The following is an 18,558-nucleotide window of genomic DNA, read 5'->3' as shown; positions in this document are numbered from 1 at the left end:
CCCTGGCTTAAGGCTGTGGCTAGGATGAAGCGCGAGGCAGGCGGGACAGGCGCGAAGGGCAGAGCCGCTAAAGTACAGAGCGCGCGCCCAGGCGGAGGCTGGGGTGCGCACGGGGCCGCCGCGTGGCCCAGACACCGGGCGGGAGCGGCGCGCGCTTCTCGCGAACTCCTGGCGCGCCCCCGGCGGCCGGGCCGCAGCGTGCTCGCCCCCGCCGCCTGCTCGCTTCACTTATGGGTCGGAAGCGTTGCGTGGGGGAGACTGTTCCAAGATGGCGGCGGGTTGCTGCGGGGTGAAGAAGCAGAAACTGTCCAGTTCGCCCCCCTCTGGCTCGGGTGGCGGTGGTGGCGCCTCCTCCTCCCACTGCATCGGAGAGAGCCAGTGTCGAGCTGGGGAGCTGGGACTAGGAGGCGCCGGTACGCGGCTCAACGGGCTGGGAGGTCTCACTGGGGGAGGTAGCGGCAGCGGCTGTACCCTCTCTCCCCCCCAGGGCTGCGGAGGCGGAGGCGGGGGGATTTGCCTGTCGCCACCTCCGAGCTGCGGAGTGGGGACCCTACTTTCCACCCCGGCTGCCGCCACCTCTTCCTCGCCCTCCTCGTCGTCCGCCGCCTCGTCCTCATCGCCCAGCTCCCGGAAGATGGTGGTGTCAGCGGAGATGTGCTGCTTTTGCTTCGATGTACTCTACTGTCACCTGTACGGATACCAGCAGCCCCGGACTCCCCGGTTCACCAACGAGCCCTAGTGAGTACCTGTCCTCCGCCGCCCTCTCCCTTGCGCTCGGGATGGGGCTCATAGTTGAGGTAAAGTACGAGGCACGAGCCTGCCTCCCTGCCGGCGGCTGCTCCTGGCGCCTCTCGCTACCCTGGTCCCCGGATCCACTAGACCTAAGTCAGGGCACCCCGCGCTTTCTGCCCTCCAAGGCAAGCACCCCACACTTGGAGCAGGGTGCTGCTGCAAGAGATGGCTCACTGGCTCCCAGAGGTGTTCGATTTCTTTTTGCAATAACTTCGAGGAGTTTTGACCCTTCTCTCTTTCGCCACCCCGCTCCCCATCGCCTGGGATTTGGAGATCTGGATTACTCAAGGTGTTGACCTCTCCTCACTTTGGTTTCCATTACCTCCCCTCTTCTCCCCGCCCCCCCCCCCCCCCGTGAAAGTCCCGCCAGCATTCCCGCCTCGCACAAGGGGAGTTTCTAGCCCATTGCAGGGTGAAAAATAGCAACTATCCAACTTCTTTTCTGTTAGTGATGGAACTTAGCACCGGAGCTTATGAGGTTCCCATATTTTCATTTGGGTTTCCTTGTGTCCTGTGGAGGGAGGAGGTTTTTAAAAATCACATTTTCTCTTACTACCTATTTTTATCCAAACAATCCCATTAAAATGTGTTTCGAAGCATACCGCCAGCTCTCTCACATTTGAGGAGTGAGACTTTTTTTTTCATTCCACCGTCTGAGTAATATAGCTCATTCAAAGAGCCGTCCCTACAGAGCCACTGTCAATTTGTACATTAAAGCGTACATTCGCTTTTGTGTCTATTTCACTTTTAAGAAATCTATGTTAGACTTGAGGATTTGAGAAATAGGTAATCCCAACAGTGTGTAGGAATTTTTATGGTTTCCTTTGGTTTTGTACTTTTATTTTACCATTTAAGTGTGTGGTTGAAATTGTTTAAAATAGCTCTATTACAGCTAAAAGCCAGGTTAATTCTGATCCATGTTCATTTGGATGTGTGGGAGATGGGGCATATGGTTTTTTTTAAATGTGTAAACTGAGTGTAACCTGACTTTTTGAGTTAAATGCTAGACAGAATGTAAAGCCCAAGGAAGGACAGAACAACAAAGAGGACGATTGTTTTTATTATGAGTACTTAGCACCAACAAGAAAAATAATAGAGAAAATTTTCAGATAAATTTATACTGAAAAGTATCGACCCTTTTGCTAGCTAAGTGCCCCTTGTCCCCATATCATAAATACCTGAATGGATATTCTTTATAACTTCTTTTCACTTTGTGAGATTAGGGGGATTATACTACTACTGAATAAATATAAACACGTATGCCTAGACTAAAAATATCAAATTAATATGTAAAGTGGAAATTACAATAAAGTGTCCTGGAAATTGTAATTTTGTATTGTTTGTTTTCTTTGACTTTGATATTTTAAATGTATTTCATTTTATGTGACTCCTCTGTGGTCTGTGCATTTTCTTTCAGACTTTGTTCATCTTTGGGCATTAGTTCATAAGAAATGCATGAAATGGCATCCAGACTGACACTGTCAAATAAATATCTTTATAAATTTCATAGTTTTTATTCTAGGAACTTATAGGAACTTAAGTCCTAAAGCCACACCTTTACTTAGCCTATTTGTGTGTTTTTTTGTGTTTTTTTTTTAAGAAGTAAAATTCATTTTGAAAAGACTGCCATGTAAAAACAAAACTATGAAATATTTATTAGCATGACTCACTTATTTGTGATTCTTCTGCCTTCTCTTGGATGTCTATGATGTATTAGAGCCAGTCCTGGAATGATACATAGGTTGGCTCTACAAAGTCATGGGACTGCAAAAATTCACTTGTTTAGTTATATGAGTTTGGCAAAGGCTGTTTTACTATTCATGCTCCATTGCTCCAAAGCATATGAGAACACACTTTCAGGAGGTGCTATTTTCACACATTTTAAAGTGCGTTTGGGTTAACTGAATGACTGGAACACGAATTTTAAAAGGAAAGAGAGCTTGACCAGTTCATATGGAAAATGCTTTAGAAAATAATCATTTAACAGTGGCCACTTTGAACATGTACTGAGGTGTTGTTTCTCTTCTAATACCCCATCCACTGGATTTTTTTTCATGGAAATACATAGATAAAATATGACACACTTTGAATTTCTGTGGATATGTTGAAATGATAGTGGAAGAATAATAACTATTATCATTTAGCGGTCCTTGAATGTGTCCTGTAGTCTACAGAACAACTAATTTACAAAAGACACTGAACATGACCAAAGGGAGAATGAAAGTTCACTTAAGTGGAAAGAGGACTTCATCTTCTTTTCATTTATCTTAAAGTCACTTTTTGAAATGTACTGCGTAAAATTCAGGAAAATTGCTTAAAAGCAGTGTTTGATTATGGGAGTGAAATAGCTATAATCACTTGACAGTCAGTACCTTAGTAACTACCACACATTTTCTTTCTGTTTTACATACAGGGGGCAAATGTAGGTTTACAGTTGTTTGTATAGTAAATGCTATAATAATAAATAATACAAGAATAAACTCTTTTTCATGTACACCTACTTTTGCCCCACCCTGTATTTAACAGCGTTGTGTACTTATTAGTATGACTTTGTGCTGGGGGCCATAAGACATAAATGGACATACTGCTTTTTTCTCCTTAGAGTTATTAGTATGGTGTCATGAGCAGTGGTGTTTCAGATCCTGTCTCTGTCCACCAGAAGACCTGCTTTTGATAGTTTCAGATTCTCATGTGTAAAAGCACACCTTTCCATCCCTTCCCAGGACCTTTCTGTCAAAAAATCTATAACTGGTGAAATCTGCCTTTTATAGGTTTAAAAGTCCTAGATTCATCAGTTATTTGTCCACTCCGAAAGGTTATTAGAAATTTCCAGTGTTTTGGGGATTGGGGTGGGGGGAATGTCAGTATATGAACAGGTTGTATGGGTACAAATTCTTTACAATTGCTGCTGTTTCTTGGAGCGCCTACCTCACTGCAGAGAGCTAACAGTAGTTAGAGCTTGGGAGGACAATGGAAACTTAATGGAAGACAAGTAACATTTGTACATTACTAAATCCTTCGTTTCAGTTGTACAGTTGTAACAGGCACATTTTTTTCAAGACATGATAAAAACATGACTTGAGGTGCATTTAACTACTCAAAGTCAAGCTCTTGGATGTATATGTGGGAGCCTAGTTAGCCATGTTATAGCAAACCATTTGCTACTATAAAGGGATCCACTGTGCCAGGTGTTGAGCCAGTTAGACTTCAGAGCAGTCGTTCTCAACCTTGGCTGCACGTCGAATCACTGGGGAATTTTTTTTAAGCTTGATTTTTTTTTAAATATATTGATTTCAGAGAGGAAGAGAGAGGGAGAGAGAGATAGAAACATCAATGATGAGAGAGAATAATTGATCGCCTGCCTCCTGCACACGCCCTACTGGGGATCAAGCCTGCAACCCAGGCATGTGCCCTTGACCAGAATTGAACCTGGGACCCTTTGGTCCACAGGCCATCGCTCTATCCACTGAACCAAACCAGCTAGGGAATCACTGGGTAATTCTTAAAAATGTGGATGCCTGGGTCCCAACCCCAGAGATTCTAGTTTAATTGAACTTAGATGAGGCCTGGGCATCAGGATTATTAAAAGCTCCCCAGGTGATTTTAATGTGTAGCTGAACTAGAATACCAGTTTTATTCGAATAGCCTTTCTACTGAGATTCAGATTAATTTGGTCTGGGGTGGTGCCTGGGGACCCATATTTTATGAGCACGCTGGATAATTTTGTTAAACAGCTGGTTTGGGAAACACTTGCAGTGTGGTCTGCAGAAGACATCAACTGGAAACTTGTTGGAAATGGAGGCTCTCAGGCCCCACCTCAGACCTGCTGAGTTAGAATCTGCATTTTAACAAGCTCCCCAGGTGATTCTTAGGCACATTAAAGTTTGAGGAGGAGTGGTTCTCTAACATACATCATAATCTCCTGTAGTGCTTGTTAAAACTCAAATTGCTGGGCCGCATTCCCAGAGTTTCTGATTCAGTTGGTCTGGGGTGGGGCAGTGAATTTACATTTCTAACAAGTTCCCTGGTGATACTGCTGCTACAGTTCCCAAGACCACGTGTTGAGCCCCTCTGGGTTAGAGAGTAGGGAGGACCTGAATACTACTTGAGCCATGAAAAGGGAATGGTAATCATCACTGCCATTTTCTAGTATGAAACTTCCTGCTTCCATGTCACTATCCTTTATCATGTTCTTTCTAATTTAGCATCAGTCAGATTGAATGCTGCCTTGATCATAACAAGAATCTGGGGTTCTTGGGATATTTTGGGGAGGGGGAAGACTGACACTTGGAAACCTGTAGGTAGTATGATTTTGTATTTTTCCAGATATTGTTAAATGTAAGGGGCACATTTTAGGAGTTAAAAACAGCACAAATGTGATATCTTACAGTGAGTTGTATTGATTTTAATAAGTAAAGCCCCCTTCTGTTCCCATAAAATATGCTTTGATGATTATCTTACTAAATAACATGTTTTCTAAGATTTTAAAAGCTGTACTTACACTTATGCTTGCTGGATTGTATTTTAAGAATTTACCGTATTGACAAAGAAATATAAAAGGATCCTGCAAAGGCACTGGGTATGTTCAGTCTTATATCTTTAATGCTGTGTTGCATGTCATGTTCCAGGAACTTTTAATTTTAATCTTCTTACCACCGTTGAAGTTAATGCAATACTACATTTTGTATAGACCATAGCACATAAAAGATACTTTACTATTTTACTATTAAACATCAATAAGTGTGGTTTTCCATTACAATTAATACAATGCCCCCCCCCCCCCTTTTTTTAAACAAATCTCCTGGCCATGCAGATGTTAAAGAGACTCTGATCGGGTGTTTGAACAATTAACTCTTTCTTATCTTGGTACAGTAGTCAAATTACTGTTTTTCAGTGTGCTTGGGAGGAATTACGTTGTATTAGGGAGGTGAGGCAGGCACTTTGTTTCACTAAAACAGTAATAATCCTATTGCACATTAGTAAAAAAAAAGATGACTTGATAATGCAGCTCTGGTCAAAGTGATATTAAATCATCGTTTTAAACACAAGCTATTATTTTTTCTATGATGTCTTTTTTATGAAAACTGACCATAATAGCTGGAAGGTGTATCTGTCTATTGCAGATGATGCTACTAGGCCAGATTTCCTTATCCATGCTAGCATAATGGTCATGTCTACTTTTTCTTTTAAAAAAAAAACCATTTTCTGAAAAATTGAGCATTTTTGAAGGTATGGGTTGTTTTTCAACACTGTTGATTTCCATTAGAAAGCAATCTGTTGTCCTGTCTTACTGATAAGAAAGCAGGCATGCTCCCTCCCCCTGCCCAGTTGTCATTAGTGCTGTAAAAAGCATCAGCGACTGGGATGAAAGGATGTAGAAATATAAATTATAACTTATTTTTATATCCGTGAATAAAGGTATATGTAGGGCCAGGTATATTTAGTTATATAGAAAAAATTGATGCTTATTTTACCTTCTCTCCCATATGGCCAAAGGGAGTAATAATCTAGCTCATAATTTTCTTGTTTATGAATTGTGTTTGTGCTGTGTTCAAGTCCTAGTTAGTTAGTGGCAACTACGAAGGAATCTCTGCTGGGATCTCTTAAGTCCAATAGAAAGAAAGACTACTACTGAGAAAGTGAAAAATGTCCTGTTAGCCCATGCATGAGTTGTTTCTCACAAACACATACTAACATTCACATGTTTTTCTTTAAAAATTGTACACTGTTTGAAATTGTATTTGTGTAAAACACTATCAGTTATTATTGTAATGAATTATAATTTTGATGTCAGTTGTGCTTCCCATTTGTAGACCATTTTACTTTTTGAGAATGTATATGTGTGAAACACTAAACCTTGTGCAATGAGATTAGTAAGAGTTCCTTATTTCAATAGGCATTATTCTGTTCTCTGGATGTCACACATGCTTGCCTGTTTTAAAGCAAGCAGTACAATCACCAGGGCTTTTACAATTTAAATTTTCTAAATGGCTTCCCCCCCAACTCATGTAATAATGTCTTTTTTTTGATACTGTTCTGAATCAATTAAGCTAAATAAGTTAGGACCAGCAGTAAAAACCTGAGGCTGCCAAGAATGGACTTTCAATGTATAAGCTGTCTTTCCACACAGTAACTGGGCAGTTGCTCACGGGACAGTGGAGACAGTGTGGGAAGCCATTGGTTGTGTAGATGGGAAGAGTAGATTCCCAACAGTAAACTTATTTAGAGTTGAGCTTCTGAAGTTACAGTATTGCTGAGAGCAAAATGGAGCCACAAGCTTATGCAGTAAAAAGAAAAGTGTCCAAAGGAAGAAGTATGGTGTAATAGTATAGCTGGTTGGGTGGAGCATAATTTATGTTGAGTCCAACTCTTAAGTGGCATCTTTTTTTATCAAGTGTGGGTGTATTTTCTACAGCCCTCAATGTACCATACTTTCAAATTTGCTCAACCTTAAAAATGTTAGTGTTGAATAGCTGAGTGGAAATTATATGTCACTGGGGAAAAAGCTATCTTTGTTTTTTTTTAAATATATTTTTATTGATTTTTTACAGAGAGGAAGGGAGAGGGATAGAGAGTTAGAAACATCGATGAGAGAGAAACATCGATCAGCTGCCTCCTGCACACCTCCGACTGGGGATGTGCCCGCAACCAAGGTACATGCCCTTCACGGGAATCGAAACCGGGACCCTTGAGTCCGCAGGCCGACGCTCTATCCACTGAGCCAAACCGGTTTCGGCTGTTTTTTTTTTTTTTTTTTTTAATTCAGCATATACATTATGCTGAATTCCATGGTTGGACACTACTAGAGAAATAGAAATACTAGTTATACCCTCACAGAGCTGACAGTGTTGCTCAAGATATGATACAAATATCAAAGTCACTTAAAATGCTTTCAACACAATCCTGTATAATAAAAGGCTAATAAATTGTCCCCTCGACTAGGAGTTTGACCAGCGGGCGGGGCTGGCCAGCCAACCTCCCATGTCCCCTCCCCCTAGCTGGCCTGGCCTGATCGGCCCCAATTGGGGTGGCCGGCTGGACCCCAGCCATACACGAATTCGTGCACCAGGCCTCCAGTATATAATAATTATAAATTAGTTTAATACATGAAAAATATTGTGCATAAGTATGCTAATGACCTTGAATAAAGGAGTGGTCAGGAAGAAGGCTTTTGAGAGGATAACTTTTGAGCCAAAGTTTTAAATGACAAAGGTACAAAAATTATTGGTGAAGAGTCTATATACCACTAGATCTTGAAGTTTTACTTGGTTGTTCTCAAACCGGTTGCTGTCACCACCACACCCCTTGCCACAGTAATTGGGAATTCCCAGCAGCTGTCTTTAGTCAGCAACTTGCTCTCTCAGCATTCTCCATACCATTCCCCTTGCTAAGCTCATAAAACTTCAAGGAAATTAAAGTAGCCTTTTGTCTTTGGAACCCTTTGGAAAAGCTGGATAAGAGCTGTTAGATCAGATTATAGGTTTTTTTGTATTAAGAGAACAGCATTTGTAGAAGAGTTCTTTAGAATGTAAGATGAATTAAAAGAAGAGTCTCAAGGTAGAGATTAGCTATGCTTAAATTTATGAGGGCAGTAGGAAAACTGGCATTGAAAAAAAATGGGAAGCCAACTCAGGGGCAGAATTGTGAATATAGGAATGTTATGAAATTAAGAAGTGGAAAAAGTTATCAGAATATGTAGGAACTTGCGCTCCAGGGCCAGGTTTTGTGTAGGAATGGAAAGATTGCAGCTCACCTGTTTTTGGCTTCCATCATTACCTCTTCTTCTTCTTCTTCTTCTTCTTCTTCTTCTTCTTCTTCTTTTTTTTTTTTTTTTTTTGGCTCTGTGCCTAGATATTCTTGTGCTCAGAAAAAGTTTGCTCAACAGCTCTGTTGGAATGGCTATGAAATTTGATCACAAGTGTAAGAACCTCCCCTTTCTCTCCACCTATTCCCACCTGTATCTGATTTGAAAGGAGGAGATATGTTGGATGAAGTATAAAGATAGCTGAGATAGCTTTTGGATGAGGACCTGAAATTAGGTAATTGCATATGAGTAAAGAGGTTTTGCAGGAAAAAAATCTGCCAAATTCCCATTGCTAGGGGAAGTGAAAGGGGGAGAGGCTTTAGACATAATTCATAGTTTATAAGCCTGAGGAGCCAAGAGGATGGTGGTGCCATTATAAAAGATGGAGGACAGATGGGGAGGAGAAATAGGAAGAAACAAATAGTTGGTCAAGTGAAATCAGATTTCTTAATATGTGTAGTAGTATTTCAAGCATTGGCAGTTATCAGTGTTACTTCTTTTTTCACTTAGCAGAACCATAGAACAGTGACAGTGCTATTGTGCTGATTTAGTGGGTCTCTTGGGATCGCTCCAGCCTCCTCCCCACCTCCCCAGTTGTGACTTTGAGCCACTGAAATGGGTCAAGATCAATGACACATTTTAGCTTTGTATTGCTAATAAAGATACCTGACAGAATGTTGGGTTTCCCTATTGTAGGTTTATACATCTTCTCAGTCTTCAGGCTTATCAATTTGTAAAGCAGTCAGCATTTCTTATATTTCCTTATGTGTATATCATAGCACATCCTTCAGCAAAATAGAGCCTCCCAGAGGACCGTCTCAGGAACTTGTAGTTTCAGATCTTGGATTAAAGGATATTTGTGAAAGATTGGAAGTACTCTTTGGTAGTAGATTCTAGGTCACATGTCCTAAAGCCTAGAAAGTAAAGAATCAAGCTGGATCTGTTTTGCAGCTTTGCTCAACAATGAAGGAAGAATGTTATCAATGGAAAGGATCAGCCATATTGCTTTATGATCTTCAGTGGATGGGCAAATATGAAAAGTTCTGTTGAGTCCAGGCCTACTAATATTAGCTTTTAAAATAAGGTCTGTGATAGTGTTGATGATTCTCGCCTTTCCCCTATCTCTTTCATTTTACAGATAATCCACACTGTGACCCAAAGCCACATGCAGTGCTGGGAGATTACAGTTGACTGTATTATGCAATATCCTGCCAGAAGATGCTGACCAGATCTGTAGTAATGGAAAATAGTGAGATTGACCTGACAGTCTATATAACTTGCCTTGCCATTCCATATACTTTCTGTAAGCATATGGCATGCAATTTGTGTAACATTATCTTATCTTGAGATCTTGGATTGCTGCAAGGTGGTAGCAGCAGATTCTGTGCTTTGCTTCAGGCATTAGTGGACCTTTGAGTCATTCTCATAGAATGGAATCTATGAAAAACTTGTCTTGTTGCTGTCAGCCTAGAGTTCCCACTGTGTCTGCCTCAAAGAAATCCTCATGTGCTAGTCATATCAGTGTGCTTCTTCTCTGTGACTTTAATATTCCTTATGTAGCCTAACAACCACACAGTTGGGTATAGGCGGTTTGGGGTTCAAATAGATTATTAGCTGGTAAAACTTGGACCTCAGTATATACATCATTGTAGTAAGACAAATACTCTATATCCTGATTTTGAACAACAGTGAGGTAAGTGTTTAGATGATGGGTGCTTTTTTTACATCCTTTTTAAAATATGGTAAGTGGAAGATGGTGTTGGTGATTTATTCACTAGAGAAGAATATTATGAAGTCTTCTGGCCTTTTTTTTCCATGTTGGAGTATTGCTCTTAGTGCATTTCATGAAGTTCCCCATAGTTAAACCAACCAACCAAACAAATAAAAGCTTGTTTTGCTTATTTCCCATTACAAACAAAAAAACTTGTCCCTACGTGTCCAGGTTCTTGAATTTGTGGAATAGCTCTTTGATGTTAGGAGTAGTTGCCCTGCAGTCGTTGGTTAAATTTTTTTTGTTCAGTTCACGGATCTATGTACCGCACACTCCTGTCAGTTCAAAAAACCCTCACAAGAACAAATGGGAACTATACCACGTCTATTTCTCTGACACTAATAAGGTGATATATGGTTTGTGGTATACTTCTACAAACTCCTCTAACCATTGTCCTGTTTAGCAAGTTGTTTTCCGGAAATCTCTTCCACACTGAACGCATTATCTCTGTGGAGAAACAGAGTCATACAGGGCTGGAGGCAGGAATAGAGGGCATGTGGGAATCAGGGAGGGAGAAAAATGAGATTATAGTCAAGTGAGGTGAATCCAGGATTCAGGGCAGAAAAAGGAAACTGAGTGCATGGTCTGGAGTAGGAGTGCATATTTTACATTATACAAACCTAGATGTTCCTCCTTTAGAACCAATGGCCATGGTACTCTTGTTAAAAAATATATTCCTATCAGAAACAGATGCATAGCATTAAATTGAATAATATAAAAGCACTCACATACAGGTCCCTTGAGTACTTCTAAGAGACCACATTGAAAATCATTCCTAGAGTGTTCTCAGAATGAGACCTCTAGGTAAGTTTGGGAGCTGTGGAACAAGTAGTATAAGCATACCCCAAATGGATAAATGTAGCCACACTCTGGTCATTATCCTTAAAAAAATTTTTTTATTGACTTGTCTATGAGCATAGTTATAAATCCTGAGGTAATCAGATGTATCTTATTTTTAGGCCTCTGTATTTAGGTATTAATAACCTCTACTTAGATGTATGAACTTTCTTTTATATAGCTTGTTTACAGTTATTCTCCATAACAAAGATTATGGAACAGATAATATTAAATGATAGACCCAGCTATAATTTCTCATTGCAGAATGCAGTCATAAGAATGCATCATGTTGTACGTATGCATCTTTCTGTACTTTGTCACCAGTGTTAATTAATAGGACCTACTATGGTCAGTCTGATTTGCAAATTACATTGTCACAGATAACTGGAGTATCAGCTATTTTTAGTTAATCAGTTTTTCCTTAATCATATAGATCAGCAATTTTCAACCAGTGTGCCACAAGATGCATGTGCCACAAGAATTTTTAAAACGTGCAATACCTGACTACTTAGTCAGGGACACTGACCTCTTTTCTCTTAGATTGTCAAATACAAAAATGACAATAGCCGTCCAGTGTGAGTGAATCAAAATTATACCTATTTTTAGAGACAGACTCATAGATAGAGAACAGGCAGACAGCTCTGGTGGAGGGGTGGAGGGGTTGAACGAAAAAGAATCAGAGAGAGAGAGAGAGAGAGAGAGAGGGAGGGAGAGAGGGAGGGAGAGAGAGCGCGCTTATGGAAATGGACAACAGTGCTGATTGCAGGGGTGGAGGTAGGGAGGGCATAGAGGGGAATAAATGATGGTGGAGAAAAATTATACCTATTTTTTTGTCAGACCAGCAAAAAATATATTTTTTGGTATGCCACACAATTTTAGTAATTAGTTTATGTGTGCCATGAGATGAAAATAGCTGATATAAATGTATGTTTCTTTTAGCAAATTTATTTATTTACTGTGGTAAAAAAAATAACGTAAGATCTACCTTCTTAACAAATTTTTTTTTTAATATATTTTATTGATTTTTTACAGAGAGGAAGAGAGAGGGATAGAGAGTTAGAAACATCGATGAGAGAGAGACATCGATCAGCTGCCTCCTGCACGCCCCCTACTGGGGATGTGCCCGCAACCCAGGTACATGCCCTTGACCGGAATCGAACCCGGGACCCTTCAGTCCGCAGGCCGACGCTCTATCCACTGAGCCAAACCGGTTAGGGCATTCTTAACAAATTTTTAAGTGTATAATACAGTACCGTTAACTATAAACACCATGTTTAGCTTGTTTTATAAAGGTACATAATAGTGGCGCTACCTAAGCAATTATTTTTTCATAGAAATTTTGAGAATCTTTTAAAATTTGTCTTTACAAACATGTATTATTGTTGTTATTTGTGTGTGTGCCCACCACCCAAAGTCAAATTGTCTTCTGGAAGATCATTCACAAACATGTATTAGAGCTGCACAAAGCCTAATTACGGTAGAACTTTGAGGTTTATTTATTTTTTTTAGGCTTCGAATTATTTTCCAAACTTATTGAAAATTATGCATAGACTAGATTAAAAACATGAAGTCAGAAGTATTGATTTTTAAAAAATGTTTCAAACTCGTAGCATCTCAATATTTAACCTGGCACTTATCATTTACTTAATAAGTGTACTTAATATCTGTATTTGAAAAGAACTTGATTTTCTAGGTTACCTTTTAGGTTGTTATTCTCATCCTCTGTTCTTTAGAGGTTTCTAATAAATTTTCTAATAATATAAGGAAATGTCTTTGATAGGTAGAAACTTTGCCCTGTTAACCCACTTTTAAAGGTAGAAGGAACTATGCATTAAAGGAGAACATTACTTTTGACAGTTAACCATGATACCTGATATTTCTGAGGAAATGTGTTTTCTAGAGAGGTGAAAAATTGGAAGACATCTTTCCTAATGGGATATTTTAACTAAAGCCTTTAATTCCATATGTGTTTATATAAACCACTTTAGTTAAGTACTTCTTGAAATTGCTTATTATAGTGTACACACTTGCTTTTAATGAAAAGCTCACATCTAAATGTGGTAGTGACGTTTGTGAAATATTAGATATGATCAAGTCATGAGTCTTGAAAGTTATTTGTCCTGTTGTCTGCACAACCAGTATAAGGTTCTTTATCATTAGCAGAGTTGTAGACATATTATCACTGAATTTTAATGTATTAATTTGGATTTTGGAGCAGTTTCTAGCTTCTTCCATTTAGACATGATGGTTTTGCAATTCTGAAGAGGAAAGTAGAATTTCCACCACAATTATCCCTTTGCTTATGGACATGTAAAAATGAATATTCGTTCAAGCTTTAAGACTTATTTGCCAGCATTATCCTAAGATGGTGCGTTTTACATCAAAGCTATCTCTTATTCTAAGCTAGTACTGCTCTTCATAATATGATACATTTTAATATTTAACTTCAACAAGTAATATAGCTGTTGTGGGTGGAACATTGTGCTAGGCTACTTTTTGGGTATGTGTGAAATGTCTATAAACAGGCATAAGCCATGCTGCCTGCCCTTAGAAAGCTTGCACTCATTGAGGAGACCAGATTCATGAAACAAATAATGAGGTCATACATGATTTAATGGCAAAATGAGTGATGGAGACAATGAGGTCTATAAGAGTTTGGACAAAGACTAATGTGGGCTGGAGTTATACATGAAGGCTCCATAGACAAAATAGTATTTGGGCTGGGTACATCTTTCATAAATGAATAAAGCATTCTAAACAGGAAACAACTTAAAGACACAGATGTCAGAAGGAGCATTATACAGTTGTCAGTGGGTACCAATCAAAGGTAGATTGACTGGGAGTTGGAGGATCATAGCAAGAAAGGGCACCTGTCAGGAGACTGTTGCTAGAATTCAGGCATTGGGAAATGAAGGTCTGCCAGGTGACAAGTGAACAAACAAGTGAACAAACTATGAATGGCCTGTGAATTGCTTCTTTCTTGGTAAAGTTTCTCTTTTGTCCTGTTAATTATGCCTCAGCAGCTCCTTTAATGTCATGAATGTCATGAAGTCTGGACAAGAAGACTGGACAAGAAATAACACAAGCAGGAGTCTGCTGTGTAGACAAAGTGCTTTCATTCATCAATAGATATTCAGCATAAGTCAGTTAGATTAACATTGGTTACATCACCCTTTGCTTGAGTGTCTTCTATTCTCAGTATTCTTTTTTATTCTTCTAAACTTCAGTGTATATAACATGAATTTTGAAAAATTGAGTAGCTACAAAGATTATGTAACTTAAAAATGAAACTACCCTAATTGCTATAGAATAAATAAATGGCTTCAAACCACTATTTTCTCTCCAAATTAATTTAAAAATTTTACTTGGATGTTGCAAATGTAACCCACATAAGGTGGGTACTGGGAATTACAATGATTATAGGAGGATTGAGTATTAATTATTGAATGACATCATTTATTAAATTAGCTTCAACATAGATTAGTCTAATAAGTATATTCCTTATGGTTCTTAACATGCCCTATTCAAGAATGCTACAGCTCTATAGACTATAGAAGCAAAATCCTTAAACAAAATTCTAAAAGTTTCCTGAATTACAATGGAACTGCATATTTTTATGTTGAACAACAATTACCCTTTGAAGAAAAAATTCTCAGCCTTTTGTTGATGCATTGTGTGTTTACCACTCAAAATCAAATCTCCTTCTGTCACCATATATTTGATCCCATTTACCTTTTACCACCCTCCACTCCTCTTCCCTCTGGTAACCACCATAGTGTTGTCTGTGACTGTGAGTTTTTGTTTGTTTTTCTTGTTTGTTCACTTGTTGCTTTCAGTTTTATATCCCACATATGAGTGAAGTAATGTGGTTTTTAATTTTTTCTGACTTATTTCACTTAGCATGATATTCTCAGGGACCATCCATGTTGTCGTAAATGGCAGTATTTCATCTTTCCTTGTGGCTGAGTAGTATGCCATTGCATATATGTAACAAATCTTCTTTGTCCAGTCATCTACTGAAGGGGCACTTCAGTTGTTTCCCTGTCTTGGCCACCATGAGTAATGCTGCAGTGAACATAAGGGTGCAGCTATCTTTGTGAATATATGTTTTCAGATTTTGGGGGTAGATGCCCAGAAGAGGGCCTGCTGGGTATATGGTATCTCTATTCTTAGTTTTTTGAGGAACTCCCATACTATTTTACATAGTGACTGTACCAGTTTACATTCCCATCAGCAGTGAATAAGAGTTCCTTTGTGATCACTGTAAATTTTATTTTAGTAATTCTTCTTTCATTCTCCAGAATATGTTTCGGAAAATGAGGAAATTATTTCCCAATTATGAGGCCGATCTCTTGACAAGTTCTAGCCACATAATCATGAAAGTTGTGCCAGTGTACTCAAGAAATTAAAAGCAACACTAGTACGATGCTTATTAACAGTGTAGTCTGTTTTTGTTTATGAATAAATGAACTCTCCCTCATATCAGATCCTTGAGTTATGAATAATATGTACTTTGAATTATATATTACAACAGTGATGTGAAGAAATGCCAGATGTTAAAAGAAAATGGTATAATAAAATATTTTTAATCAAAGTTTTTGAAGAAGTATAATGTGTTTTGACCTATGATCGTAGACCCCTACCCCATAATTGGGTAGGATGCCAAATGGAATCCAGTGGTTCTTAGGACAGACCACACTAAGGTCCCTGATCATTCTCAATATCCTTAACATTTTTATGAACAAAGGTGAATGCCCTCACTGGGATAAGGAGAGACAATTTTGCTTAAACCTGATTGAACAGTTTAGAGGCCAATTTCATTTTCACAGGCTTCAAACAATAGCCTTGTTAAACAGCCAATGGCCTCTATAGTGTGGAGCACAATCATGTAAGGAAAAAAAAAGTCAGTGGTTTTTCCGGTTTGGCTGTGGCAAGAGAACAAGCAAATCCCATTTTAAAGTGAAAAAAAAAATGGTTGTGGGTCCAAAAAATGGTTGTGGTTCCCTTCCCCATTAGGCTGCTGTTCTTAGAACCTTTGCTGTGTTTATTTCAGTTCAGTCTAGAGAAATTCAGGTCAGTTTTTACAGAAGAGAGGTTTAATCTTGAAGCTTCCTTTCACTTTCATGAAGATTATAATTATTCACCATTCTGTAATAAACATTCATTAACTCTTTACTAACTTAACTAATGTGCACCAACTCAGCAGGGTTACCTTCACTTTCCTGTCCTCAAAATTTTTATATTGATTTGAATTCTTTTGACTCCCAATCTTTCCCACCCCAAAATTGAAGTATAAATCTAGGAAGATGCTTCTCTTACTCTTCCTGAACATAATTTCTCTCTGGAGTTTTGCCATTTTTGAGAGCAGCAGTCTTGAATATCTGAAGGCTTGGTAACAATTGCATTATAGAATTTTTACCACTTATTTTTTAGCAGTGTTTACCCACTTTGCATTATCTAGAAAGTTATTTACTGGTCCTGCTAGTGTTCCAGTTTGGGGAGGGGGTGGAGTGATGGGGGCTGAGAGGTTGTAAATTTATGACTTCCAGATTTTTCAAACAATGGATTTGTATATCTAAAGGAATGTATAAACACTGTTTAACTGGCCTGATTTTGAATTCAGAGCAGTGCTAGATCACAAAGTTTTCTAAAAGTTTTTCAAAGGAGGTTTTAAAGCAGAGATTAAGTGTGATATTCCGTTGTGCTCCTTCTTGTGCCTTACCTAGAATTGAGTATCTTTTCCTCTCAGAATTGAGACACCAGGAGATACTTGGTGGATTTATTTAATACTGTTATTTGGGGACTGACCTGGCTATATGTAGCTGTATGCAGGAGGGTAAGAACATGTTTTTATGGTACTCAAGGAGGTATGGCATAAGCTTTAATCACCTGCTTATCTTTTACTCTATGATTCCATTTATATAGTAGATTGGAATGTTTGGAAGGCCATTTGGTACTATTTATTTATTCTTTTTCTACTGTTTTGTTTTAAACTATAGGTTCCCATCTGTTTGAATAAATGCTTCTTTCTTTCCTAATATTTCTATAGTCAGGAGTTTTTAATCTGTTGCCCTAGAATAGATTTTAGGGGTTCCGCAAGCACACTGAGTATCTACATTTGGTGAACAACAGGAATACCTTCATTTGTTTTTATGGAAATTCTTGGTATGGCTATTTTCACATTAATATAATTTAGATGAAGAAAAACAGATTTAAAGAAACCTGACCCAAGGGATTATAAATTATCCTGAAAGCACAAATAATAATTTAGCATGTAATTTCCCTCATAAAATGTTTTATGGCAGACTTGTTTATGTCATAGATCTGAGTCAAAGCTGAATTAAACACATTAGTCTTTAACTTATCCAAAATTAATATCATCTGGCTAAGAACCAACACTGCTTTACGACTCTTATATCATTTCCTTATATTAATCACCAGCAGTAGAAATTTGCTTTATTGGGGGGAGGCATTTTCTAAAACAATTTGTCACTTCCTGAGTGCTTGCTTAGTTTACAATGCAAAGAAAACATCAGAGCATAGTTGATGATAAGGATAGACTTACTAACTTAGTAACCTATTCACACATATTAGCCTTTACACAAGATTCAAATTCTTCACATTAATGTCTCAGCAAAATGAAAAATTGTTTAACCCTTAATTTAATGGTTACTCATAAATTCCTAAAATTGCAGATTTTAAATCCATGAATTCTAAAGATACATAGTAGTGAATACTTGCCATGGTATATACTTTATTGTATGCTCATGCTGGTTTTTGAAAATATGTATGGAATAGAACAGTGAAACTCTGAATGAATAATAGTATAAATATCACTGAAACTACTATTGTTATTTTGAGTGATTTCCTCTATATTAAGGATCTGCTTAATTTAAATTGGTTTTCTCAGAAAAGGTCTTAATGACTTTGTAATCACTCTTATGGTGTTTTTACAATTAAGTCAGTGATTCTCAAGATTTTTGCAACATAACTCTGTGCCCTACAGTATGACCTCCAAATTCAGGGAATTCTAGGTGCTACTTTAAGAGGGGCAGGACAGTTATATGGAAAGTATTGTGTGTTCATTCTCCAACCCCCCTTCCACCTTTTTCCCTCTCAGATACTCACACAAAGGTATAAGCATGTTTATTTCATATCATGCCTGTGACTAAACTCATTCAGGACTCCCCAGAACTCTCCAAATGAATAACCACTTATAATATGTTTGACATCTCCTAAATTAGTATTAGAATAATGTCAAAATTTTTCATAATTTGTATTTTGGTTTGGCAGCATTATAATGAGTGATTAATTGTGTGTGATAAAATAGTAAATGTTCTATTAAAATGTTCTT

General features: G+C 38.4%; 1 protein-coding gene across 1 annotated transcript in view; it reads left to right on the top strand.

Moving 5' to 3' along the window:
* Positions 1-230: 230 nt before the first annotated feature.
* AMMECR1 (AMMECR nuclear protein 1) overlaps positions 231-18,558 on the top strand; it is a 130,080-nt gene continuing 111,752 nt past the window's right edge. Inside the window, exon 1 of the mRNA XM_080652991.1 lies at positions 231-738. Within this exon, the coding sequence (XP_080509117.1) occupies positions 269-738 (470 nt within the window). The 5' untranslated portion in view covers positions 231-268. The remainder of the gene's footprint in view (positions 739-18,558) is intronic.

This window comes from Plecotus auritus (genome assembly GCF_963455305.1).
Source record: "Plecotus auritus genome assembly, chromosome: X".
In the NCBI taxonomy this organism is placed as follows: Eukaryota; Metazoa; Chordata; class Mammalia; order Chiroptera; family Vespertilionidae; genus Plecotus; species Plecotus auritus.
The sequence above is the reverse complement of the archived record's forward strand: the minus strand, read 5'-3'. Positions and strand labels throughout refer to the sequence as shown.